General features: G+C 43.6%; 1 protein-coding gene and 1 long non-coding RNA gene across 2 annotated transcripts in view; both read right to left on the reverse strand.

The window, feature by feature from the left end:
- Window positions 1-27,755, reverse strand: part of LOC135212738 (uncharacterized) — a 170,313-nt gene that overhangs the window by 76,029 nt on the left and 66,529 nt on the right. The window lies entirely within an intron of this gene.
- Window positions 1-27,755, reverse strand: part of LOC135212398 (uncharacterized) — a 56,488-nt gene that overhangs the window by 26,884 nt on the left and 1,849 nt on the right. Inside the window, exon 3 of the mRNA XM_064245767.1 lies at window positions 718-879. Coding sequence (XP_064101837.1) covers window positions 718-879 — 162 coding nt within the window. The remainder of the gene's footprint in view (window positions 1-717; window positions 880-27,755) is intronic.

Here is a 27,755-nt window from a genome sequence, read left to right on the forward strand (position 1 = left end):
ACCTTCACATGGCTCCCAAAGGGTCAGTCTTTAATTAGTATAAGTTTAAATTTTATCCATCAACATACTATTTCTAAAAAAAATTTTGCAATGGGATTAATTGCAAAGGCCTTGTGACTGGAAGGGTTAACAGTTGAGAAAGACAAAAAACTTGCATTTTGCTAAGTCGAACTCTTCATCATTCCACACTGTTACCTACAGTTTTTGAGTCCTGGAACAGAAGAACAGATACAGGCTACTGATTGATTGATGAATAGCTTTGGTTTTTCCAGAGTTTAGCTTCATCCCCTCTAGACTACACAACTTACAGATTAATTCTAAAACTCCAATAACTATATGGTTAGCTTCCACATACTTTATTATACATTAAGGGGATAATGATAATTGCATATTGCAATGAAAGTAGCACTATCTGCTGCATACATCTTTTTTTCAAGGCCTGAAAAGTATGAGACTGCCACAGCCAAAAACAATATCCTGAAGAACTTCAGACGTTATGTCTAATTGCAAAATACAATAAAAGTGGCACTAACTGCATACTGTACTATCTTATTATCATGGCCTGAAAAGTATGACACTTGCAAATACAAACTGCAATAAGTGTGTCACTAACTGCATACTGTACTGTCTGATTTCCGTGGCCTGAAAAGTATGACACTAGCAAATACAAACTTCAATAAAGGTGGTACTATCTGCATAAAGTACTATCTTATTTACATGGCCTGAAAAGTATGACACTAGCAAATACACACTATTAAAAGTGGTACTATCTGCATAATGTACTATCTTACTTTCATGGCCTGAAAAGTATGACACTAGCAAATACAAACCAACAAAAGTGGCACTATCTGCACACTGTACTAATCTTACTTTCTTGGTCTGAAAAGTATGACACTGGTAAATCCAAAAATCAGTATATAGATCGGTGAGCACTATCCTGAGGAACACTAGATGTTATGTCTCAGCTAATCAAAATTATCACTAAAACCTTTATTTTATTGAAAGTGGCTCATTTCGTAAGCCTAATTTGATATACGTACGATTCTTAAGTGAATCAAATAAAATGACAGGCATATTAATAATAAAATATTAAGACAATTTTGGACTCCTTTCCACAATTAAATTTCATATTAATTGATTAGCTTGATTCCTGCAAGAATACCAGTTGTCAAAGACTGTTCTCATTCTAGTTTTACTACATTACATGTACGTATATATAAGTTAATATTTTCAGCATTTTAAAATCATTAGAGCACACATCTCTTTCACTTTTAACAAAACCTGACAAGACAACATTCAAGACATCAAGTAATGTTCTACTAGACGGCAGATATCTTTTAACTTTAAACTTCATAGTGAATCTCTCCATACAACTTACTTCTCAGAAAATTGTTGTCTTCATGAACAGATCTTTAAAGTCCAGGTGTGTGACGGGCTGCACTTGATATTCTCCCACATTTTAATAGACCTTCCTACTTAAACATCCTAGTTGAAACTATTCACGTTGCTGTTTCTCCTTCCCTGTAAAATATGAAATAGTTAAATCCTGCAACAAAAATTTTATATCAAACTATTACTCCAATAAAAAAAAACTGTAAACAACCTGACTAGGATTTATAAAAATTTAATCTGAAACATAGTATCAATTCAGTTTCCTGTAATGCCTTAACTACTTTTGCTGCTCACAATCAGTGGCATCGATACAACACACAAACAAACATCTGCAATGATTGATGACCAACACTTCAAAAATCTTCCCTCTAATATTCTGTCAAGAAAATGTGTAGTACTTGCATTGTGTCATTAGATAGTATTGGTTTGCCAGAATCTGCACCTTTTGTCACATACCTGAGCAGTGCAATAAACCTGATATCTCCTTAGCAAGAGTTTACCATTATTTGGAACTTGAATGCAATTAATTCTGGCACATTAAGGAAGCCATGTAATGATCCATTTTGATATTTCTATTCCAAAAGTTTCTTAGAAACACACATTTTTTTGTCCATACAGACATACCACAGACCCACAGACACTAAAGTCTGGACTAATACTAGTACCACTATTGACCAGTTTGTGCATCTAATCACAAAAACTCGGTAACCACAATACTAAGAACACCCAGAAGTCAGTAGGGGGAAACAAACAACCTGTTTCCCCCTACTGACTTTTCAATTACATGAATGCCTTCCAGTTGAACTATAGAAATGCCTATGAAATATCACACTTCCAGTTGAACTACAGGAACCAAAGAAATTTTTTCCCGGTGATGACTCACCACGCTTCTCTCTAAAAAGTTTTACTAGATTGCCTTTTGTTGATCCTGAACTCTGCACAATACCGATGAGTCCAATGATTAATGTACGTATAAAGAATGGTACCCAGACCTATAATAACTGCAGGTGCACTGTTCTCTACTTTGAAACTGCAGACAAAAACAAGGATTGCTAAGGAAAATAACCATGAACTGAGAATCTAAAAAACTAGAACTGCCAAGTAAACTATTGCTTAATAAATGAGATGCAAAAACTACAAGACATTGGCTTGTGTCATGTTAAAAGATGGTCTACTATCCTATATGGGAGGAGGGGGGAAGAGAGTATCTTGATCAAATATTCAACCCATGTTTTATATTAACATAGATGCTAACTCTTTATGGTCAGCACATTCAAGTAATGACAGCTAAGAGGATTCTGATTCCCTTTCAACTGAAAACATGAAAATTAACAAGAAGTGCACACTAAAGTGACATAGTTTCAAGGAGTAAGAATCACATCCACAAATATGTTATTGTCATGATACAATAAAGTTTGTTCATACTTACCTGGCAGATATATATATAGCTGTATTCTCCGAAGTCCGACAGAATTTCAAAACTCCCAGCACACGCAGTGGGCGGCCAGGTGGTTAGTACCCATTCCCGCCGCTGGGAGGCGGATATCAGGAACCATTCCCATTTTCTATTCAGATTTTTCATACCACTGTCCCTTGAGGGGAGGTGGGTGGGTACTTAATTATATATATCTGCCAGGTAAGTATGAACAAACTTTATTGTATCATGACAATAACATTTTGTTCATGAAACTTACCTGTCAGATATATATATAGCTGAATCCCACCACTGGAGGTGGGAAGGGACAGAATAGAAGGATTTTAGGAAACAAATTACATGCAGATGATTGACATCTTGGTTCCTTACCTGTTAGCATAGCTGACTTCGTGATTACTGTCACCCAAGTCTGCTTCTGCTTTACTAGTCTCCAGCAAGGTAGTGACCTATGTAGCTGGTGAGTTCTAGATGATCTGTCAACGGGAGCGTGACCACAATGTGACTAGACCATACTGACCATACTGTGGGGGCAACAAAGCTAAAAACCACCACCTGACCTAACCTATCAAAGTTAGTCCCATAACTTCTAGGCTAAATAAAGGGAAAGCGCCTCAAGCGTCCGACCCTTCAAAGTTAAAAGCACACCTATCCCTTTTCTATAGGATAGGATTCGTGCTGCTTCCTGCCCCCAATAATATTTCTACGGATATGTATGGTCCTAGCGACTCGCAGATCTCACATGTCGTCTTCACATCCCGCCGGGAGTGTGAAGCGAACACAGAGTTGCTTCGCTCAAACGTGACACTCAGGATATTACTGAGTGTCATGCTCTGTTGAAATGCTTCCGAGGCCGCACCCTCACCTCGTAAGCATTCAGTTTAAAAGACTTCAAATCTTTGTTCAAAAATAGTGAATGAGCCTCTTTAAAAGAACTCCTTAACCATAACGCCAGGGCGTTCTTCGACATGGGCAAGTCTGGTCTTTTACGGAACACCGCAGATTGTCCGAATGACCTCAACTTTCTTTAGTTTTATCAAGGTAAAACTTGAGAGCCCCGACAGGGCACAGGACTCTCTGTGGCTCTTGCCCAATACTTTGTGCCATCCCTTTGATCTCCAGGCCTCTGGGCCAAGGGTTAGACGGGTTTTCGTTCTTAGCAAGAACGGAAGGCTTAGAGGACGCACCGAATTATGTCCTCTAAAGCCAAAACCTCTGATGGTGGCTAAAACCTCACTAACCCTCTTTGCCGTAGCTAGAGTGGTTAGAAAATTAGCCTTTCTAGTCACGTGTATTAAGTTTACAGAAAGGAGAGGTTCGAAATGCTTTGACATCAGGAACTTCAGACTACGTCTAAGTTCCATGCCGGAGGCTTCGATCTAGACCATTTCAAGATTTCCACAGACCTCAAAGATCGTGAAGGGCTTTGTTGTTTGACAGATCCGAATCTCTGAGCCTAGAGGCTGTCAACAACATATTTCCGTATTCTACAATCGTTGGGACTGCTAGCTTATACCATACTTCAGACGGAAAGGGAAGACGGTAAAGTAATTCACAGATGTCAGAGGTGGAGGAAGTCATTCTTCCTGCCCTATGTCCAGAAACGGCCCACTCCGATTGGTACACTGCAAAATATGCAGCACTGCTTTGCTTTGGCAATGAGACTTGCAATTAATCTTGAAGATCCTCTCGCTTCTTGACAGTCTGAACGCATTCAAACTCAGAGCGGAGAGGTTTTAGGTACCTCTCGAAGTGAGGCTGTTAGAGTAGACCGATTCTCTCGGGAAGGGTCCTTGGAAAGTGCTCTCTGAAGGACGTGACCTCTGTGAATCCAGCCTCTTGAAGGCCAACATGGGGCGATCAGCGTCTTTCTCGCTCCCTTTGACGCCAGTGATTATCTTATTATATTTCCTAAGAAAGCTTTGCTTTGGCAATGAGACTTGCAATTAATCTTGAAGATCCTCTCGCTTCTTGACAGTCTGAACGCATTCAAACTCAGAGCGGAGAGGTTTTAGGTACCTCTCGAAGTGAGGCTGTTAGAGTAGACCGATTCTCTCGGGAAGGGTCCTTGGAAAGTGCTCTCTGAAGGACGTGACCTCTGTGAATCCAGCCTCTTGAAGGCCAACATGGGGCGATCAGCGTCTTTCTCGCTCCCTCTGACGCCAGTGATTATCTTATTATATTTCCTAAGCTTTTGAATAGGTGAAAAGAGACTAACCAACTATCCCCATTCCATACTATAGGATGGCGCCTATTGCTACCGCTCTCGGATCGAGAATAAGGGAGCAATGTAGAGGCAACTTCTTCGTCTTCAATATTGCGAAGAAATCTACGAAAGGACGTCCCCAAAGTCTCCACAACTCTCAACATACTTCTAAGCGAGGATTACTCAGACGTCAGTAGTTGCTGCCGTCGATCAAGAAAATCCGCATGGACGTGCAATCGTGTAACGAACCTCTTGAGGATCGTTACGTTCCGTGCTTATGCTGATAACCATCTCTCTCTTCTTGGGATATGAGAGAGCTGCGGAATTATCAGAGATGATTTGGACCACTCGACCAAAAACTCACTCTTCGAGGAACTGGAGAGCCAACCAAATTGCTTCCAATTCTTTTAGATTATGTGCCAGGACCTCTGTACCTCTGTCCGGATGCCTGGCACCCTCTTGGTATCACCTGAGGTGATCCTTAACCCATTGAGAGACGTTTAGAATTATTTCTAGATCTTTGATGTTATTTCAGTTCTCCTGTAGGAAAACCTGTAGAGGTCTGAATTGCAGTCTATTCAGGGAAACAAGCTTCTCCAGCGAGGAAATGGTCCCCAGCAGACTCATCCATTCCCTCATTAAGCATGCTTCCTTCCCTAATAAGGCTGCGCTTTGCATAAGCAGGAGAGCATTATTATAGTGCTATGCCGTGGTAGACTCGTACAGAATTCTGTTACAGTGCGGTAACCAGCGCCGAACAGGTCTAAGAGATATCTCTGTTGAAAATTTCTTAGCAAAAGGAAGTTGTGTTTATTCATGATTACTAGAAATCCCCTCAACCCGAGGCAAAAGTCCATGATTGTAGGGCAGAGATACGGTTCGTCAATCAATCCCGCGGGAGAGAGAGACGTAACCGACCGCGATTAACAGCGAGCTACCTGATACTGAGTTGGTGACAGTTACAGGCAGCAGCTTATGTTCACCTTCTCGCAGTATTATGCCGAGTTGCCAGCTACTCTATTCATCTAAGGAATAGATTTTCCATTATTTGAACAGAAACTCTCAAGTTGGCATATTTAAGCGAAACAGAATTCGCTAGATACAGAAGCTGATTTTGTGTTGTCGTAACACTACGCTTAATTAACCAAATGTTAAATCGGAAACTCCTGGAAAGTTGCCGGGAGTACCGATTAAATATACTGCGTCATCCACAATGACAGCAGCCTTCTATCGTCGTCTCGCACTATTCTGCCTGAGTTACCAGCTACTCTCTTCTACGAAGGAATAGGTTTGTTACTATTATCGATCAGAAGGAAATTCTCATGCAGGCATATTTAAGCAAAACATAATTCGCTAGATGCAGAAGCTGAGTTGGTGTTGTTGTAACAATACCTTTAAGCGTTGTCCTTACACTAGAAACTCCTGGAAGTTTGCAGGAAGGACCGATTAAATACACTTAAAATAACAGTCCTTTCGGTTGCCATCTGTAGAGGTAATTACGATATGCGTATATGACTTGAACCCTACATTAGTAATATGACGCAAAGATAAAATACGTAAGTATTGTAGTCACTTGAACACCTAATTCTCTACTACATTCTTTCCTCGACGAGGAAGAGAGAGAGAATGGAAATCGACTGTCTTCGTTCTCTTTACCAAAAGAACGAATTAATATTATTCGAATGAAGATCCTCAGGTGAGAACCGAGGATCGAAAAGGACAGTTCAAACTTCTTATGATATTGGACATAAGACTTCATGGACGTAGTCTACAAGCCTTTTTCCTGGATGAGCCTCTGACTAATGAATGAGAGCTCTTTCGAATTTTGTTAATGAGAGCTTATCCGCTTATGCGATAAAATGTTATTAAGAACTTTGTCAATGAGAACTAACCCATTTACATGACAGAAAGTAATCCAGGAATTCGAGCATATAGTCTTCCCGATTCCCGCAGAAATCGAGGAAGGGGCAGGATTCCTGATGAGAGACTGGGCTTACGACAGGTAGGACCTTAATGTTCCCCTTCGGCAGCGCAGTCCCGAAAGCAGACGAGGCGTTTTATGACACCGAAATCTGCTTACAGTTTTTCTGGAATTCATCAAGTCATGGATTCTATTGAACACTCCCTTCATAGAAAGCGAAGTAGACATCTTGACGAGACCAAACTCCTTCCTCTTCTTCGACGACGCCCTCTTGAAGAGCGTTCTTGCAGGAATCCTGCCGAACGTCTTGATGCGTAGGACGCCTATCGTTCTGAAGAACGTCCTGGCAAGTGCTCTACCAAGCGTCATGACGTGTAGGATGCCGAGCGTCTTCAAAAGCGTCCTCGCTAGCGTCCTGGCGAGCGTCCAGATGTGTAAGACATCGAGCGTCTTCCAAAAAGCTTATCAATGTTTATGACGTCGAGCGTCTTCCAGAGCGTCCTGATGAGCGTCTCTTCGTGTAGGACGTCGAGCATCTGCAAAAGCTTCCTCACGTCTCAATGCGTAGGACGTTGAGCATCTTCAAGAGACGTCCTCGCGAGTGTCTTACCGAGCGTATTGGTGCATAGAACACCAAGGGGTCTGAACGGCATCTCAGAGAGGATCTTGTCGTGCGCCCTGATGCATGAAAGGCCACCCGAGAGGCGTCCTGGAGAGCCGCACGCTGCTCCTGAAGTGTGAGAGCACTATAGGAAGACGTATGGCTATCGTCTCCAAGACGGCCTTAAAGACCTTCGTTACCTTCTAACAAAGACGGTGGCCGCCTGTGCGACATCTTGCGTCTTTGTAATGCAAATGAACATATCCAGAAACGCGCTCAAAAAAGGAACGCCGAGCATTCCGAAAGGCATCCTCGCGAGGTGCTTGCCGATCATCCTGATTGCATTCCTTTGAAGAGCGTCCGGAAAAGGAGAGCGACGAACATCAAGGGAAGCATCAATAGTGAATGACGTGCGTCAACACGAGTAACCTGAGAGGTTTCCTGGCGAGGGGAGAGCCGCTCATGAAATGCGAGCGTCCTAAGCAGAAGTACAGTGATCGTCATCAGGACGAGTCTAAAGGACGTTCGCCACTCTTGACAAAAACGACGGCCGCCTGTGCGACATCTTGCGTCTTTGTCACGCTCATCGACACTGCAGAAGGGCATTTAAAAGGACGCCTGTGTGTTCTTGGGTATGAGGAATGCTTTGGCCTTCTCCTGTCGAAAACTAGGATAGTCTGTCCAGCGTAGCTGCCGAACCAGAGTCATCTCTGTCCGCTGACAGAGCGTCCCTTAGGGACGAGTAAGAGGCGTCTTGGCGAGCTGTTTGACTATGCAAATCAGCTTGCCGGACGTCAAGCTTATCAGCTTGCCGGACGTCAAGCTTATCAGCTTGAACAATATGGAATTTTTATTCTAAATTTAATATTAATAATACTTACCTGTATAATTTATCTAGCCCTAAATCCCCAAAAACCGCACCAAAATTTACCACATTGGCAACCCTATTACCTCCTATTCTGTCCGCCAGTTGGCAACACTGTCGCTGACAGATACAAAAACCTTCCCTCAAATCAGTTGTGATAGGCAGATCGTGGGGTAGGATGGGTGGGACTAGATAAATTATACAGGTAAGTATTATTAATATTAATTTTAGAATAAAAATTCCATATTAATAAACATTACCTTCATATAATTCATCTAGCCCGATTAACCACATTGAAAAGGAGGAGGGAATCTGAATACAATTTCCCCTTCGGACAGAATAGGAGTAAACAAAACAAAAAGAAATATTTATATCATAGGCAGTCAAAACTCAACCCAAGGTCTGAGATACTAACAACTCAAAGTCTCCTACCATGCCACCAAACTGCGGTAGCACAGGACAAGGAGTAAGTGCATAGTCAGTCCGTCTGTACTAAAGTCAGGTGACCGACCAGGTGACCAGTCAGACGAATTGCAGACAGCAAGGCTGCACCCTGAAGACTATCGAGCACTATTCTTTCCCTAAAGGATGAGTGTCTGGGACTGTCTGGGCGATTCAAAGCTAAGCAAACCTTGGGGGTGTATCAACGCAACCCGATGTCGCCAGCAAAGAATTGGCTCATGAGCAACTCCTAACTCGAGCTTTCTGGTGCCAAGAGAAAGGAGCGCGGAGCATAAAGGCGATTCAGTCCCGAAGGACGAATGCCTGACAGTCCAACCTGGTCTCATGTTACACGATCATCAGGGGTGTATCAACGCAACCGACTTCGTCAACAAGAAACTCAGGGCTACTAAATGTCGCCTGATCTCACGAGTGTCTGACTCCGAGAAAACAGGTGAGACAAAAAGTAGATGGTGAGCGAGTCACCAGATGACAGCAGACGATCCATCGACTAATTCCCTGTCCAGGACAGTGGAAGAAGCAGGAGTCGTCAGGACAAGCGAACCAGTGGCTAGTCCTAGGTCAGCATCGACTCTGGGAGAAGCGTAGTCGCCAGTGCCGACAACCCAGTGGCTGGAACCATTTCACACTGACAATGGAAGCAGCATGAGTTGCCAAGCAGTCAGTCCTTGTCATCAACAACACCTAAATACCAAACTGCCTAATTCCCATTATAACTACGTCAAAAACTGCCCATGGGTTATAATACAAAAACAAAAAATATATACAACAAAACAAAAATTAATGAATAATATACAGGTAGCAACCAAACGTAAAACAGGAAGACTACCTAATTCTCCTGTCTGACGACCTGTCCTGCCATCACCAACGGGCCCAAAGAACGAAGGTCGCCTAGAACTAGAGAAATATCCCTCAAGTAAAAAGAGGCAAAAACAGAATTAGAACGCCAAGTAGCCGCCTCAAGCACCTTGGCAACTGAGACGTTCTTCCATGAGAAAGCTACTGATGTAGCACTGCAACTGCTCTAATACTGTGTGCTCTCGGCGTCTGGTCTTCCCCAGCAGCCAAACCACCAGTTTTAACGATCAGATCTCTGAGAAAAAAGGATACACCATTCTTTGAAATAGGTCTCTTGACATTTCGGGGTGAAACAAACAGATGACGGGGACGACCCTGAATGTCCTTCGTGCGGCGTAAATAACATGAGAGCGCCCTAACAGGGCAAAGAACTAATTCCTCATTTAAATTACCAACAAAGTCGACCAGCGACTTCAGTACGAAAGACCTGGGAATGGGATTATCAGACGATTCAGTCTTTGCGACAAATTCAGGAAGGTATGACAAAATCATGTCTTGTCCAGATCTGGCAACCAGAAAAGAGTGTGCTTGCAGTTCACCCACCCTCTTGGCTGTAGCCAGTGAGACAAGGAGGAGTGTCTTAGAAGAGAGGTCCCTAAATTTGGCAGAATTCAGAGGCTCAAACGGAGGGAACCTTAAGGCTTGAAGGACTTTGTTAACGTCCCATGTCGGAGGCGAACACTGCGGCCTGGGTCGAGATAAGGAAAAAGATCGAAGTAAATCTCTAATGACATAAGATGAAGAGATCTCAGGGAGCCTTGCCTTAAAAACAAAGGAAAGCATAGACCTATAACCCTTAATGCACGAAGGTGACAGGGCCCTGTCATGATGTAAATGAACTAAAAACTCCGCTACTTTCGGTAAGGAAGGTCTAGAAATTGAATGTCCTTGAGACTTACACCAACGTCTGTAAACCGACCATTTAGCCTGGTTGATTGCCGTCTGGCAAGAGCAAACTGTCGCGCCACTCTGGAGGAGAACCCTTCGTGCTTGGAGAACCTCCTGACAGTCTCCAGGCATGAAGATGAAGCATGTGGAGCCTCTGATGGAACGATGACAAAATGGGGTTGTTTGAGAAGATCTGGTCTCTCTGGCAGGCGAATGGGGGGTTCCACCAGTGCTTCCAGAAGGTCGGGAAACCACTCCTTCTGTGGCCAGAAGGGGGCGATCAAGGTGAGATCCAGACGCTTGGTTGCCCTCACTTTGTTGAGGACTGACCTCACCAGAGAGAACGGAGGAAAAGCATAGGCTTGAAGTCCCTCCCAGTCCTGCAAAAGAGAGTCTGTCCCGGCACTTTGAGGAGTCTGGTAAGGGGCGAAGAATATCTGGCACCGAAAATTCAGTGGGGTGGCAAACAGATCGACTGTGACAGGCCATTTCTTCCTGAGGCTGTCGAAGACTTCCTGGCAAAGTGTCCACTCCGACCCTTGAACTTCGTTCGGTCTCGACAAGGCGTCTGCTAAGACGTTGTGATGGCCCAGGATAAACTGAGGGACCAACGTAATCCCCGTCTTCTGCCCAACACAGGATTGATCGGGCTTCTTGAGTGAGAAGATCCGACTGTGTGCCGCCTTGGTTTCTCAAGTACAAGACTGCTGTGGTGTTGTCAACAAAGATCGCGACAACCGACTCCAACAGTTGTTCCTGAAATGAAAGAAGGCCTAGGTACACTGCCCTCAGTTCCCTCCAATTTATTGACATGATACTCTCCTCCTCTAACCAAAGGCCCGAAGCGGCTTCGGAGCCCAGGTGTGCGCCCCAACCTTGATCCGAGGCGTCTGACCAAAACATTAGGTCCGGAGGAACCGAAAGAAGAGATGTCCCTGACTTGAGGCGGTGAACTTGCATCCACCAACGGAGATCCTTCCGACATTGTGGAGAAGAGGCGACTATCGTGTCCTCGGACACGAAATCCCATGTCTGGCGAAGTGTCGACTGAAGAGACCTCATTCTGAGACGACCTCCGGGAACCAGTTGGATGAGGGATGACAAATGGCCCAGGAGAGACCTCCAAAGAGAAACTGGCTGCGTTACGGAGGACAAAAATTCTTCGATCAGACTCAGAAGCTTGTCTATCCGTTTCTGAGCGGGAGAAGCCCTCAAAATCTGGGAATTCAAAACAATCCCCAGATAAGTCATGATCTGGCAAGGGATTAGATTGGACTTGTCGAAGTTGACACGAATGCCCAACTCGACACAAAGAGACAGAACTATCTCCCTCGACCGGAGACATTTCTCTAGAGATTCGGCCTGGACTAGCCAATCGTCCAGATACCGAAGCATCCTTACATTTAACTGATGCAGAATAGCTGAAACAGGAGCCATCACCCGAGAAAAGACCTGTGGAGCAGTGGTGAGGCCGAAACAAAGGGTCTTGAACAGGAAAACTCCCGAGTCCGTGAAAAACCAAAGGTAAGGTCTGCTTCTTGGATGGATGGGGATTTGCAGATAAGCATCCTGCAGATCGATGGAAATCATCCAGTCCCCCCTCCTGACGGATGAAAGAACAGTCTGGACCGTCTCCATCCTGAACTTGGACTTTAGAATGAACTTGTTCAAAACCGAAAGATCTATGATGGGGCGCCAGGCACCCGAGGCCTTTAGAACTACAAACATCTGAGAGTAAAACCCGGGAGAAGGAGGAGCTCGCTCTATGGCATCCTTCTCCAAGAGGGCCGAAAGCTCCTTCTCCAAGGCTTGACCCCTGATTGAGTGAGGGGAATAACTGCTGAACTTGAGAGGACGATTGGAAAGTGGAGGTCTGGAAACAAAAGGGATCTCGTAACCTTCCTTCAGGACCTCCACCACCCAAGCATCCACCGCTCTCCCCTGCCAAGCTGACCAATGGCGGGAGAGACAAGCTCCTACTGCGGTCTCCAGGCAAGGTGATGACTCCTACTTTCGAAAATTCTTACGCAGAGACAAGGAAGAAGAAGAAGAAGAAGGTCCTCCTGGAGGTTGAGCTCTTTCTCTGCCCTTAGAGCCACGCCAAGAACCTCTCCCGCGTTTCAAAGGGTGAGCACCAGAGGATGAAGTAGAAGCACCAGCAACCTGAGATGTACTCTGGAAAAAAAGAGCCAGAAGGAGGTTGTTGGGCTGGAACAGAAGTACAGATCTGGTCCTAAACTTACGCTTACTCCTTGAAGGAACGGGAGGAAGACCAGAGGAAAAAGCTCTTGATAAGGCCCAGTGAGCTTGGGAAGAGGCATCACCTTGATGTTCCTTCAAAACCTCAGAAAGCACAGAAATATCGAAAAGGAAATCGCCAAAAGGAGAAGAGGACAACAGACGGGTTCTCTGAATCTCCGATACAGAGGAGGGTAACTGCGACAAATACAGGTTACGCCTTAGAGAAACAAGAAAGGCCTGCATTGAAGCAGCAAGCTCGTTCTGATGTACAGAAGCGATTGAAATGGATGAGCAGAATTTCTCAAAAAGAGGAGCATCAGGAGGAACAAACCCAGAGTCCTTGATATACATTAAAAGCCCTCCGAGGACCCACATATTGAAGGATTGAGCTTCTTGTAAGGAGCTCATAACAGACTCCATAGCAATAAAATCTTCAATTGAGACAGAGACCGAAGCCTTAGAAGGCAAGGGTTGACTTGAAAGTCGGACAAAATCAGGATTTGGCTTGGGGGGTCGAGAGAATGAAGAATCATCCGCCACCTGGTAAACCCCTCTCCGGTGTCGCAGAAGAGAAGAGAGCTTCCTCTTCCCTTCCCCGATCACCTTCGAAAGTTTAGCGGCAACGTCCGCCCTCACTCTCGCGAACCTCTGGGCAAAGGGAAAACGTAAAAATTCCCGTGACCGGGAAGGACCGTCAAGAAAAATCCCTTCTGTAATACAACGAGGCGGAGGCTGCTTCTGCTCTTTAGGCCTCGCCTGAGGAAGAAAACTCAAAATTAAATAAAAAAGTTTCTTGAATTCTACATCATGACATCCATTCGAGGAAACATCAATATCACACGAATCCGCGTCATCATCATCATCATCGTCAGATCCTAACTTAGAAACTTCCCCTGAAGTAAAATCCTGACGACTAGCTATCTTAGGCCTGACACTAATATCACTCCCCCCTTCTCCTAAATAAGCGCCCTTTGGCACTGTTACGGGACTAACAGGGGACACGTTGGGTAAAGATTCGTTAGGCACCTGCCCGGACCGGATCCCCCCTAGGCCTTCGCCACGACGGGGTTCACAAGCCGGGGTATCTGTCGCACCGTTACCCATGGTGCTGTCGACAGGTACCTGACGAGGAGCTGAAAATGAATCTAAAAGAGTGTTAGACATTCTAGTGAAGGCTTCTTGAAAATTCTCTGACAGATTGTTAAACTTAGCTGAAATATCTCTATCTAGACTAAGCTGTAATTTCTTAAAATTCTGTTTCCAGGTAGTTTCCATTGCCAAAATCTTTGAATCTACATCAGAAATAACTTCACTAATTACCGGTTGTACAGGGGGCAAAGCATCAATTAATTCGGAATCGGAGTCGTATGATACCGAAACCGAAGAGCCAGAACCATGAGCGCCCAAGTCAAAGAATTCGTTAGATACAGTTCTAGCAATAGATTTCTTTTTCTCCTTAACCGATCTTTTACGCTGCAAGATTGTTTGGCGTTTCATATAAGCAGTCATATCCTCGTCAGACCAGGGCTTACATACGTCACAACGAGAAGTCAAGTCACAAACCTGTCCACAACAAGAGCTACAAATGTCATGGGGTTCATACTCCCTGCTACTCATCCTTGTCCCACAAACCGGGCAGTTCCTGATGTTGCTGGCAGAAGGAAGCATCGTAATTTCTTGGCAATCCATTGTAGAATTGGACAGGTCAGTAGTTCCGGGTCGCGCAAAAGTTCGTAATTTAAGATAAGAACCACAACAGAAATCAAAGTTTATTTACTATTTCGTGATGTAATGCGTGAGTGGTAATTCACATAAAGTCTCATTTAACAAATAATGAAAGCTTTAAAGGCACAAAAATGTTTAAGGAAATTTATAAAGAGCGGCCGTGATGTAAACAACACGGGCGCTCGTTAACAACTGATTTGAGGGAAGGTTTTTGTATCTGTCAACGACAGTGTTGCCAACTGGCGGACAGAATAGGATTAGATTAGATTAGATTATAACATTTTTGGCACATAGCCAAGCGCCGGAGCCGAGGGGCCATTCAGCGCATATATATCTTAAGAATAAAAAAAGTCACTGTCACACAAACAAACATACACACAACCGATCTAACATACAAATCATTCATTCATAAAAACCAAACAAGAAACCTAAAACAATTAAAAGAAAACTACAATTCGTAAAAAAGACCAATATTTTTTGAAAATGTCATAATTTGCTCTGCCCGAGCACCTTCACCTAAAATATCGCCAAGAGACTTATTTGCCAGCAAACAAGCTCTACGTTTGGTTTCAAAATGAGGGCACTCCACCAAAATATGCACCACAGTCAAATCCACATGACAGGTGGAACAGCGAGGAACCTGCCTATCTGCTCCACTCGTCATTAGATACCCGTGAGTATATTTAGTGTGGCCAATACGCAATCTAGCTAAAACTATCTCAGACCTTCTATCCATCCGGCTATGAGGCCAACGATGAACAGAAGGCCTAATCGATTTCAATTTAAGATTATTATCTAAAGTAGACCAGTGGGCCTGCCACTGGTCTCTACAATAAAATCGAATGGTACTTTTAAAATCAGATACAGGGACGCCCATGTTGGAAATGTGCCTAAGCCTAGTTGCAGCCTTAGCAGCAGCGTCGGCTCGCTCATTCTCAACAATTCCAACATGGGACGGAGCCCAACAAAATCCAACAGAAAATCCTCTTCTATTAATTAAAAGATAAAACCAATCTTGTACTTCTTGCACTAAAGGATGGCAAGAGACTAGGCTTTTTAGAGAAGATAAAACACTCAAAGAGTCGGTAAAAATGGTAAAAACCTTGTTAGTACAAGAACTATAAAAGATATATTTAAGAGCAGTCAAAACTGCCAGCAGTTCAGCTGTAAAAACAGAAGAATTAGAAGGAAGTTTCTTTTTAATGATATTACCACCAGTCACTACAGAGCAACCAACACCATCAGAACCCTTCGAGCCATCAGTATATATATGATGAGAATCACCATGTTCGGAAGCATGGTCCAAGAAACTTGCCCTCAACTGTTTACCAGAACTGTTGCTCCTGCTGTCCCTAATTGGGCAGATTTCTAGGCATGGTCTATTCCAAGGAGGAAACTTTGAAGGCGAAATTTCAGCTACTGCAGGGGGAAGTAATCCCACCTCCCTGGCAGAGCTTGCTAGTCGGACCTCAAGCGGCTTTGGAAGTCTCGGTCTATTTGGGGCTCTGTCAGTTGGTTCTCTAACATACTTATAGTTAGGGTTTAGCTTTGACGTAAGTATTCTTGATATGGCTCTCAAGCCTAATTCCTCCCTACGGATAAATAGTGGGGGAAAACCGACTCAACATATAGGCTTTCTACTGGTGAAGTTCTATAGGCTCCCGTACAAATACGTAAAGCCATATTATGGACAACATCTAATTTCTGCAGTGTTGTCTTGCACGCACAACCATAAACTTGGCAACCATAATCAATTTTGCTTAGGCATAACACCTGGTACATCCTCAAAAGGGTAATTCGATCTGCCCCCCAGTTAAAAATTAGATACAACTTTAAGAATATTAAGTCGAAGTTTCACGTTACATACAACTTCATTAACATGTTGAGTAAAAGTTAATTTCTTATCAAATGTAACACCTAGATACTTAATGCTATCTTCATAAGGTAAAATCGAATCGTTTAAAAACAACGTAGGGATCTCTTCCACTCTTCGTAATCGACAAAATCGTATAGCTTTGGTTTTTTCTGGTGAAAATTTGAACCCTTTAGCACTGGCCCATGATGTTGAAGCATTAATAGCAGTCTGGATCATTTGACAAGCTTCAACAGCTGTGGACTTACTACAGATTATTGCATAATCATCAGCAAAGGCCAGACCATGCACCCCGACAGGAACTTGTTCTAGTAGACCGTTGACAGCTACATTAAAGAGTGTTGGACTAAGAACGCTTCCCTGAGGTAACCCTTCTTCCTGAGGGAAAGCAGAAGAAATGTAAGAGCCCACTCTTACTTTCAGGTAACGTTCTGACAAAAAATCTTTCAGACAATAGAATAAATTACCCACAACACCCCACTCTACAAGTTGCAAAAGGATACCCCCTCGCCAGGTCGTGTCGTAGGCTTTTTCTAGGTCAAAGAACACTGCAACAGTCTGGTTTTGCACAGCAAAAGCATTCTGTATCTCCCGAGTAAGGAACATCAAAGGGTCAGAAGTACTTCTATTTTTCCTAAAGCCAAACTGCCGATTAGATAAAAGATTCTTTGAATCCAAATACCACACAAGTCGAGCATTGACCATCCTCTCATAAATCTTGCTAACACAACTGGTTAGAGCAATTGGCCTATAGTTCTTAGGAAGGAAGGAATTTTTAAAAGGTTTTAAAACAGGTACAATAATCGATATCTTCCAAGACTCTGGTGAAGTTCCTGAAAGCCAAAAACTGTTTAAAATGTCTAAAAGAAATTGTTTTGTACTTCTAGGCAAATTAAAAATCATTGAGTACAGTATATCATCTTCCCCAGGAGATGTTGGGGAAGATAACGAGATTGCATGATCTAATTCTTTCATGGTGAAAGGGAGATTATACGACTCTGAATTTAAACTTACAGCAGGAACAACCGTGGTACCATCCCTAATTTTCCTGAAGCAGGAGAGTAATGTAGGGCAATAGATATATTGGAGAAATGCCTACCAAAGGTTTCTGCAACTTCTCCAGAATCAGATATGAAGAAGCCATCAATTTTCAAAATAGGCAAGGGAGATTGAGAAAATTTCCCTTGCAGCTTTCGGATTCTGTTCCAGACAAACGACATAGGGGAATCATATTTTAATTCACTTATATATCTGATAAACGATTCCCTCTTTGCCTGCTTAAATATTTTCTTTTGCTTAGCAAGAGCTCTTTTATAGATAATTTGATTTACCAAGCAAGGATATCTACGATATCTCTTGTAGCAAGTTCTTATCATCTTTCGGCTCAAGGCGCATGCATCACACCACCAAGGTACTAGAGGACCACGAGGCTTACCAGAAGTTCGAGGAATAGACAGCATGGCACCGCACAGCAATATACTGATTAAATACTCGTAAGCGGATGTTGGGCTCTGAAAATCTTTTATATCTTGATCAACTTCAGTAGATTTTTTGAATAATCCCCAGTCAGCCTCCCCTACCTTCCATTTTGGTAAAACATGGAGATGGAATATTTTTCATAAACTTTAAGTGAATGGGCCAATGATCACTGCCATGATCATTCTTGGTCTACTACCCACTGGTAATCTAACCTCAAGGACGAAGAGCAGATAGTGAGGTCAATGGCTGAGTCAGTATTATGAAAAACATCATGTCTTGTAGGGAACCATCATTCATCAAAGTGATGTCATTTAAGTCGAGCAGCTGTTCTATTATTAAACCCCACCGGTCGCAGTTTGGCTCTCCCCAGAGGGTGTGCTTGGCATTAAAATCCCCCATCAAAATGAAGGGTTTAGGAAGCTGGTCTATCAATGTCTGAAGATCGTTTAATTCTAGCTGATGAGGATTACCCTGTGCATCCTGTAATCTACTTTCTAATGATGGATCTAGGTATAAAGAACAAAATAGTGATCCATTTATGATTGAAAACTTGAACTGCACAAGCCTGCAACACAGTGTTCAATTGAACAACCCTATGATTAACAGACTTGCGGACTATGATGCCTGTGCCTCCCTGAGCACGTACACCTATCAGGGGTGGAGACCTATGGAATGAATAATTAAAACCCAAGTTGGGAGTGTGCTCTCCCAACTTTGTCTCCTGAAGACACATTGCAGATAGATCATGATCCCTAAACAGAACCCGAACTTGCTCTCTATTTGGTATAAAGCCACGGATGTTCCACTGCATGAGAGCCATTATTTAGAGGAGGGCATCTTAAAATTCCCTACTAATTTAGGAATCTGTGTCCTGGTGAGAGAGATCTTTTCAGTTTTACCTGTACTATTTGACCTAGATCTAGGTGTTACAGATCTTTTAGAAGATGGGCTTTCACTTGCCCTTTCAGTTTTACTTTTGTTTTTTCTATGATTGCTGAGTGACCGTGAATGAGGCGAAGAGGGAGAAAGGGCCCTCTTCTGACGAATAAAGAGGGCCTCTATCTCCTCACCGTCATCTCCACGGTGCACTGTAATGTCAAGATCAGGTGAGGGCTCAATGTCAGGCAATGTCCCTGACAGAGAGAAGTCGTCAACATATTGAGACCTGGCTTGAACCCTTGAACCAACAGGGTCCCCTGGCTTGACCAGAGTCTCTGCAACATGGGAAACCCCAACAGGGGGCCCATGAGAAGCCCCACCAGGGGGGTCATGGGAAGCCCCACCAGGGGGGGGCTCGGGAGGCCCCACCAGGGGGGGGCTCGGGAGGCCCCACCAGGGGGGCACGGGAGGCCCCACAGGGGGGGCACGGGAGGCCCCAACAGGGGGGGCACGGGGTACCCCACTAGAGGGGGTGTGGAAAGCCCCACCAGCAGGGCACCGGGGAGCCCCACCAGAAGGGGCACCAGAAGAAGCAGTATTCAATTGATGTGCCTTCAAGGCATCCGAATAGGTTTTCCTGCCCAACAGCTTTTTGGCCTGTCCCACACTGATGTGTTCGTCAAGAGATTTTAGTAATGCATCTTGTTCTTTCTTGAATGCACTACATTTCTTATCACGGGCTCGATGTTCACCCTTACAGTTTACGCAAACTACTGGTCCAGAACATTCCTCGTGCTCAGGCTGGCCACATGATTCACAGAGTTTATTTCTGGTGCAAATGTTAGAGGAGTGTCCAAAACCAAAACATTTAAAGCACTGGAGCACTCTCGGTCTATAAGGACGAACTTTCATCATTTCACTATCAAGAATAATTTCAGATGGCAGAGAAGAACTTGTAAATGTTAAAATAAGCATCGATGAGCGGGGCACTTTAAAACCTTCCAAACCACATCCGGACACATTTCCAAAATTTCCTCCTCATCCATTTCATGTAGATCTTCATTAAATATAACACCCTTCGCATAACTAAAATTATAGTGAGGTTTTACCTCTTTTATCATACCCTCAGGATCAAGCTTCAAATTTAGAAGCATTATCGATTGAATATCTGTCTTCACATGAACTAAGAAACTATTACGCCCAAAGCGAGTTAATTCAGGACTCCCAACATTGCCGATCTTCTGGCTTACCAACCTCTTCACTTTGAAGAGGTTGCCTCTCTCACCATGAGTTGTGATAATTAACCACTTAGCTGGGTCTGGTGATCTGGAGGTTTTACTAATTTTACTATTATCTTTAATTTCACTTGGTGGTCTATAAATCTCAAGATGCCTAGGGACCTCTTTTGCCTCTGCGAGTCCAACACTCAATGAATCTGATCTGAACTCTCTGTAGGCTCTGTGAGCTTCAGATTCGTTATTGAAAAATACCCAAAATTCAAAAAACCCATAATTTTTGCCTAGTCTATTCCTTACTTCTTTTACTTTACCAAATTTGCAAAATTCATTAAATACAGTTTCATAATTCCAGTCTAAAGGGACTGGTTTCACATATAAAATGTTTGTAACAAGGAGGTCCTTTGAAAAAGGCTCCAAAGTCACAATGGAGGAATTAACAGAATTTTCCTTGTCCTTATCCTTGCCTAAGTCGTCAACAGAAGGTTTTAATGTCTCCATAAGACGTAGAATTTACGATTCGTCCAGGTAGCCCCCCACCCACCATGGAGCCACATTTAGAGGACAGTGTTATCCCATACAGGGCTGCCCTAGGGGTACCACCCAGATATACACCCCACCCTCAGTGCTTAAGGCGTCATGATGTCCGTCGAGATCAGACCCAGCACTAAGAGCAGGGTTTGACATCTAAACTTTCCCCTCGCTCGACCACGTTAGGTACTCGAGTTCTCACGGGTGAGGGGGCATGCCAACCATCCTCAATCTCCATCAAATCCAATGAACAAGTCCAAATCATGTCCAAAACCAATCCAAGTCATCAACATAAAATCCGTGCCTTATAGAAGGAGGAAGCAGAAGGAAGAAAAGTTTTAGTAAAAGGAAAAGGGCTGACTCATTTAGTTGGATCAACAGCTGGGCACCAAGGCCCAGCAAGAAAGTAGTTCCCACCAGGCATCAGGGCCCAGCTGCTGAACCCTAAGCCCCCCATCCTCGGCAAGGCTTCAGCATCTGGGGGGGACAGAATAGGAGGTAACAGGGTTGCCAATGTGGTAAATTTTGGTGCGGTTTTTGGGGATTTAGGGCTAGATGAATTATATTAAGGTAATGTTTATTAATATCCCGTTTCGTAGTAAAGCGAACGTCACATAACATACACAGAGCGCCATGAGGAGAGGAGGGAGGGGAGCGTCTTGGAGAGCAAGAAAACAATCCTTGCTACAAGAGTAACGACGTTCCTTCCTCTCGATAGAGCGTTGAGTGTCTCGAAAGGCGTCCCCGTGAGGGTCCTGCCTTATGGAAATTTTTTATCTCTTGACAAAGACGACGGCCGCCTGTGCGACATCTTGCGTCTTTGTCACGCTTATCGATATTAAGTCATGCCGAAGGGACGCCAGATCAGTACTCTGACGCTCCCTCCTGACGAGAGAGAGGACGCGAAGCATCCTCTTCTCTAAAGCTTCTTTTTTAGAGGGCGCGAGTCCTTCCGAGAGCTCCAATACTGCGGGGAGGACGCCTCGGAGGACGAGAAGCAATCTTTCATGATTCGTGCACGATCTTTGGCAGCCTTGGAAGCGTCTTCAGGTCCTGCCGAAGGGACGCCAGATCTGTGGGGGTTCCCATAACCCTCCTTTGGTTTTCGACTTGCCCCCTCATGGTCCTGGGAGTCCGACAGAGGTCTAGACCTAGAGGTGTTATAGGGGCAAAATCAACATCACTACACTCACAACACTGATTGGAGAGCAAGCACTTTATATTCCAAGCTTACTTGATGTAATCCACCATAATAGAAAGGGCATTACCTCTCACAGACACTTCCTCTAGGCCCATAAGCCATACCACAGGATTAGGCAAAATAAAGTCTACAGGAGGTTAGTAGGTTCATTATCCTAACTTCTGTTTACTGTGGAGGAAGACCTCCTGATTCTATCACACTCTAATTTGCGTACATACGAATCATACGTCTTCTTTCGGAATCAGTCAACATTACACTAATTACATTGATCTTTCAACAAAGAAAACATGTAAACGTCATGTATACTAAGCGAGTGTCTACCGAAGGTTTCGGTAGCCTCACCTTACCCCTTGCAGACAACAAAGTCTGAAACTAGGCTAACTAGATTCAGACCTCATATGCAATGAAAAAATTTTAATTAATTTATGATAGCGTATGCCTAGCCACAAATCCAAGTCAATCATTCAAAAAATAATTAGGATACTTGAGCGGCTAATGAAGTTTCAAAATCCTAGGCGGTGGTAATGGAAACAGGTGTTTCTACTACCGGCGACAGAGAAAAATCTGAATAGAAAATGGGAATGGTTCCTGATATCCGCCTCCCAGCGGCGGGAATGGGTACTAACCACCTGGCCGCCCACTGCGTGTGCTGGGAGTTTTGAAATTCTGTCGGACTTCGGAGAATACAGCTATATATATATCTGACATGTAAGTTTCATGAACAAAACAATACGTAACGTGTGATAGCGGCATTGTTTCGAAATACGTAGTTGCTCACTGTAGCTATTAAATTAGTCCCTGGCATTCACTGTACCTATAGTTTGAGAAACCTTACTGATAAAATGAACCTATTAGTAATGTCTTGATGAAGAATTTACCAACAGCCATCAAGTGATACAGGAAACGGTGATGCTGTGGTACATCCCATGTGGGGAAGGGGGATTAGTACCAACGGTGCACCTCTGTGGGCGCACTGTAGGCATTACTCAAAGTTCTTTGCAACATCCCTTTGGCCCCTAGCTGCAACCCCTTTCATTGTACTTCCCTTCACATTTTCTTTCTTCCATCTTGCTATCCTGAGCCTTCTGCTAACAACTATTTCCAAGTGCAACTGCTTTGAGGTTTTCCTCCTGTTACACCTATCAAACCTACCTACTCTCAATATCCTTTCCAGTGCTGAAAGACCTGAAGGGTCCCAGAGCAAATTTTATCTTCTACTCCATGTGTTACGTACATCTTTACAATGCCTTATTTCAAGGTATAAGATATTCAAAAAAAGATTATCACAGATATGTTAACTATGGCAACTCAAGGCTGAAATCCATAGATAGGAATTTCACCACCAGAAAGGATATCCATAAATACCTGAAATATCTATAGACTGGCAGAAATGCAATTTAGATTCAAGGTACGTATTATTAAACTTTGCCATATAGGGACAAATATTGAATGGAAAGATGAATAAACCAATCCAACTACGTGCAGATGTGTAAGGTTAATGAATGAAAGGCTTATTGAACTGTATCAAATAGTACTGCAAGATTAAAATATAACAAATAGGATTCATTCCTCATTGCTCATATCAGGCAAACTGATACAATTATGTATATGTATTGGTTAAGGTGGCATGTCTCCATAACTTTCAAGCTCTAACCTAATCACACTGATGCCTTATGAACATAAGGGCTCCTGTGTGCTTGTTTGCATAAATGTTGTTCCACCCTTGTAATATCATCATAGGTAACAGAAACTCATACTTTTACCCGATGAAAAAAAAAAGTTATGTACTACAGTGTTTTTGGAAAACTCATTGTTGATTTAGTTTAACTAAAGGCATGTGTTTTTTAGGTGAGAGTTTTATTACAAGACTGAAGCAGCCTTACAATTTCTTTGAGGTCCTCTAAATGACAATTTGCTTCCTTGGCCACTCACATAAAACTACAAAGCCCATCACCTTCACTGAACTCAACAAACTTTGGTCATCCATAGATCTTATTATTCTAAGGGAATGTAAAAATTACCTTGCACAATTACAAGCTACTGGTGAACAGAGCATAGATATAAGTGCACATTAATACAAATTTGGTTGTCTTAATACAACAGAGGCCATTCCTAATCAGGTGTGTGGATATTTGGTGGGAAGAGAGTATGTGGCAAATTATATTCTGTGCTCTTAACAGACCAGGCAAAGACTGTTGCTACTCTACTGATACTGAAGAAAACATTAAATGAAAGCAAGAACGATGCAACACAGTGACTGGTGGAGAAAAGGTAGACTTGATTAGTATGAATATGAAGTTTTCATAGTAAAACTAATACTGTAAAACTTACCTGAACACCTGAATTAGCCCTAGTCACTGACCAGCCCGAACTATATCCTCACATATTTACCCACTAAGTGGGTAATTTTAACTGTCAGCGTTACCAACGCTGCAGGTAAAATCTAGTCAAATGAGTTACCTATGTTACCGTTGGCAACGCTGCTGCAAATGCCGGCCACCAGAGGCTTGTCCCCTCAATTGCATCATTCACTATCAAATTGAAGTGGGGAGGAGGGTGGGTATCATTCAGGTGTTCAGGTAAGTATTACAATATTAGTTTTACTATGAAAACTTCATATTGCAATACACTCTCTGAACACCTGAATTAGCCCTATTAACAAAATTTAATGAAGGTGGGATCAATCTAATTCAGCCCGACCTGTCCACGGAGCATACGCAGGTAACTCATAATCAACCTACCATGTATAAATGTATGTATCCTCACCTAATTATCTAACTCAGTAGGTGAGTATGTTTGCAAAGAAAGTACCTCGTCAGTGTTGAGTCTAAGGTACCTTTTGAGTCCGAAGTACCATCCATGTGATAATCTATACTTCTTATTCATGGAGGAAAAAACAATTCTCCTCACCTGGTCATCCAACTCAGTAGGTGAAGATGCTTGCAGATGAAGTACCTTACTGTCAGTGTCGAGTCCAAGGTACCACTTGAGTCTGAAGAACCTCCCATGTGTTATTCTACACCTCTCACATATGGAGGGAAAACAATGGAGCTCCCATGTGGCTATCTAGCCTCTCATGTATGGAAGGAAAATGGTGAACCTCCCATGTGGCTGTCTAGCCTCTCATGTATGGAGGAACCTCCCATGTGGCTATCTAGCCTTTCGTGTATGGAGGCGAAGTTGAGTTTGCAGGACCTCGCTGCTGCTCCCTGGCGCAGATGACTTGTGCTGATGAAGTTGTAGTTATTCCAACATGACCATCGGGATCTGCCTAACCTCGAGGGCCTAAAGGAACAATACACTCAGTCTAAGCTTGATCAACAGAAACACTCTAGTTCATTTAGACTATCACTGACTACCTAAAATTCTAACATCCTAACGATAACAAGCTAGCTACAAAACTATGTTACTGCAATCACAGGACCCAGAGAGTAACCTTTCTCTGAAGAAACTGAAAAACCCTAAGGTTGAGCATTGTGAAAAATCCACACCGACTCTCAAATAACTGCCTACATGATCGCAGACACCAAATAATTCCTCCCGAAAGCCGAAGGGTATCCATCAGCAATACTTTGCGCCCTTGGACACGAAGCCCCAAATAGAAAGCTCTGAAAGCGATGAAGAACCAGTCGCAAGAAGAAACTGACTGCACTTTGGAAAAAGGAACGAGGTGGGCACCTAGGGGAAACCAAATACACCTAGGGGAAACCAAATACACCTAGGGGAAACCAAATAAGATTTTTGGACGCGGTAAAAGTTCCTCAGTACGTGACAAAAACAGAAAGCTTTGAGCTCGAAAGTGCTGAGGCAGATGATTTAACAAGAAGTAGGCCTCCTCTTCTTGACAAGAACATAGTACAGCCAGCCGAAAGTTAGTATATTATGCGAAGAGGTTGTCAAACATTCCAGGTTCTAAGAAACACCCCTCAACTCTCACAACATCCACATAAGACAATGATAAATTCCTGAACAAGTCGTACTCCACCATGAGAAGACAACTTGTTTCTAAAAGACCGTTGCCGAGCGCAAGAGGCGCTCTCAAAATGGATGTCCGAAAGTGCTGAGGCAGATGATTTAACAAGTAGGCCTCCTCTTCTTGACATAGTACAGCCAGCCAAAAGTTAGTCTGTTATGCGAACCCCATAGAAACCTAAGTGAAGAGGTTGTCCAACATTCCAGGTTCTGAGAAACACCCCTCAACTCTTACAACATCCACATAAGACGATGATAAATTCCTGAACAAGTCGTACTTGACTGCGCAATCCCGCAACCACAGAACGATGACGTAACACTTGTCCGACCGCTGTCCACCCCCTCACAAGAGCCAACCATCTCCAGTTCCGCAATTCGTGTAAGTACTAAATACTATGACATAACCCTGAGTTAATCTTGCTCGACTGCGCATACCCTCACTACCCAGTGACGTTAACATTACACCTGAGCCAAATATACATTGGCGATGCACCACTAACCAAGACGATGACATAACCTTGGGCCAGTCTCTCTTGTCTGCGAAAACCCTGCACCAGCCAGTGACTATGACATGACACCTGGCCGACTACAATGGGCGAGCAACGCCCCCAAAAGCGAAGAGGTCGCAAAAAGTGATCCAACTAACGCCGGTTACACCAATAGTTAAATAAGACGGAAGTCTGGAGCTGAAGCTACATTGATCAAGTGAGGGGAGGAAGTACTCCCTGAAACCCAGGAAACAAAGCCGAACCCAAATTGAACACCTTGAAGGATTAATGGAACTATTCATAGGAAAAGGCTGAGAAAGGAGAGAAACAAGGAAGAAGCCACACTCGGAGTAACCACTGGAACACCTAATGCCGACGTTGTGGAGAAAACCAACTTGTGCCGCACGCACCATGGGTGCCTATAAGACAGGCTACAAACTGCGGAACCAATGGGAACCGGAGAAGGAAATTACCAGCTACCCTAACGAAAGGAGGACGTGAACACATTACTAATGATGGTGCAGGCGAACTGACAACTTCCGTAGCCCCAGCAATAACCGCGGTAGGCACTATATATGTCTCCAACCCTGAAAGCATAAAATGGGAACTGAAGAAGATTACCAGCTACTCTATGAAAGGAGAGGCTGAGGACAAAAACTATGCTGACACAGTCAACGATGGCGAAGACGAATCGCCGACTTCCGTAGACCCCGCAAGAACTACCGCGGACAATTACGTCTTCAAACCCAGTACAGGAGGATAAAAATACGGAGTGCGGACACTCCGAAACCGCCTTTGAGCATCGAGACCAGCAGCCTGAGAACTACGAGATCCGTGGAAGGTGCTAAGAATACAGCCCCGCCAAAAATTACTTCCCTCAACTCCGGAGAGAGAGAGAGAGAGAGAGAGAGAGAGAGAGAGAGAGAGAGAGAGAGAGAGAGAGAGAGAGAGAGAGAGAATCCCCAAATTTCAAGATGAAACGGTGAAAAAATGATATTGTTATTGTACAATAAAGTTTCATACATACTTACCTGGCAGATACTATATACTTAGCTATAGACTCCGTCGTCCCCGACAGAAATTCGAATTTCGCGGCACACAACAGGTAGGCTAGGTGATCTACCGGCCTGCCGCTGGGTGGCAGGAATAGGAACCATTACCGTTCTTGAACCAGATTTTCTCTTCCACCTGTCTCCTGAGGGGAGGCTGGGTGGGCCATTTAATCGTATATATCTGCCAGCTAAGTATGTATGAAACTTTATTGTACAATAACAATATCATTTTCATATATTCAACTTCCCTGTCAGATATATACTTAGCTGATTGGCACCTTTGGCCGAGGGTAAGAGACAGCTAATTACTGATTAGACAGTTAAACAACATACTTTGTAGGTAATAAAGTTAATTAACAATACCCTGGTTCCTACCTGTTTGGCGGAAGATTTCATAGCTACTGCTTAGAAGTCTGCTTCGCCTCAAAAGCTTCAGCAAGGGTGTGACCTATGG

The sequence above is a fragment of the Macrobrachium nipponense genome, chromosome 41, assembly GCF_015104395.2.
Source record: "Macrobrachium nipponense isolate FS-2020 chromosome 41, ASM1510439v2, whole genome shotgun sequence".
In the NCBI taxonomy this organism is placed as follows: domain Eukaryota; kingdom Metazoa; phylum Arthropoda; class Malacostraca; order Decapoda; family Palaemonidae; genus Macrobrachium; species Macrobrachium nipponense.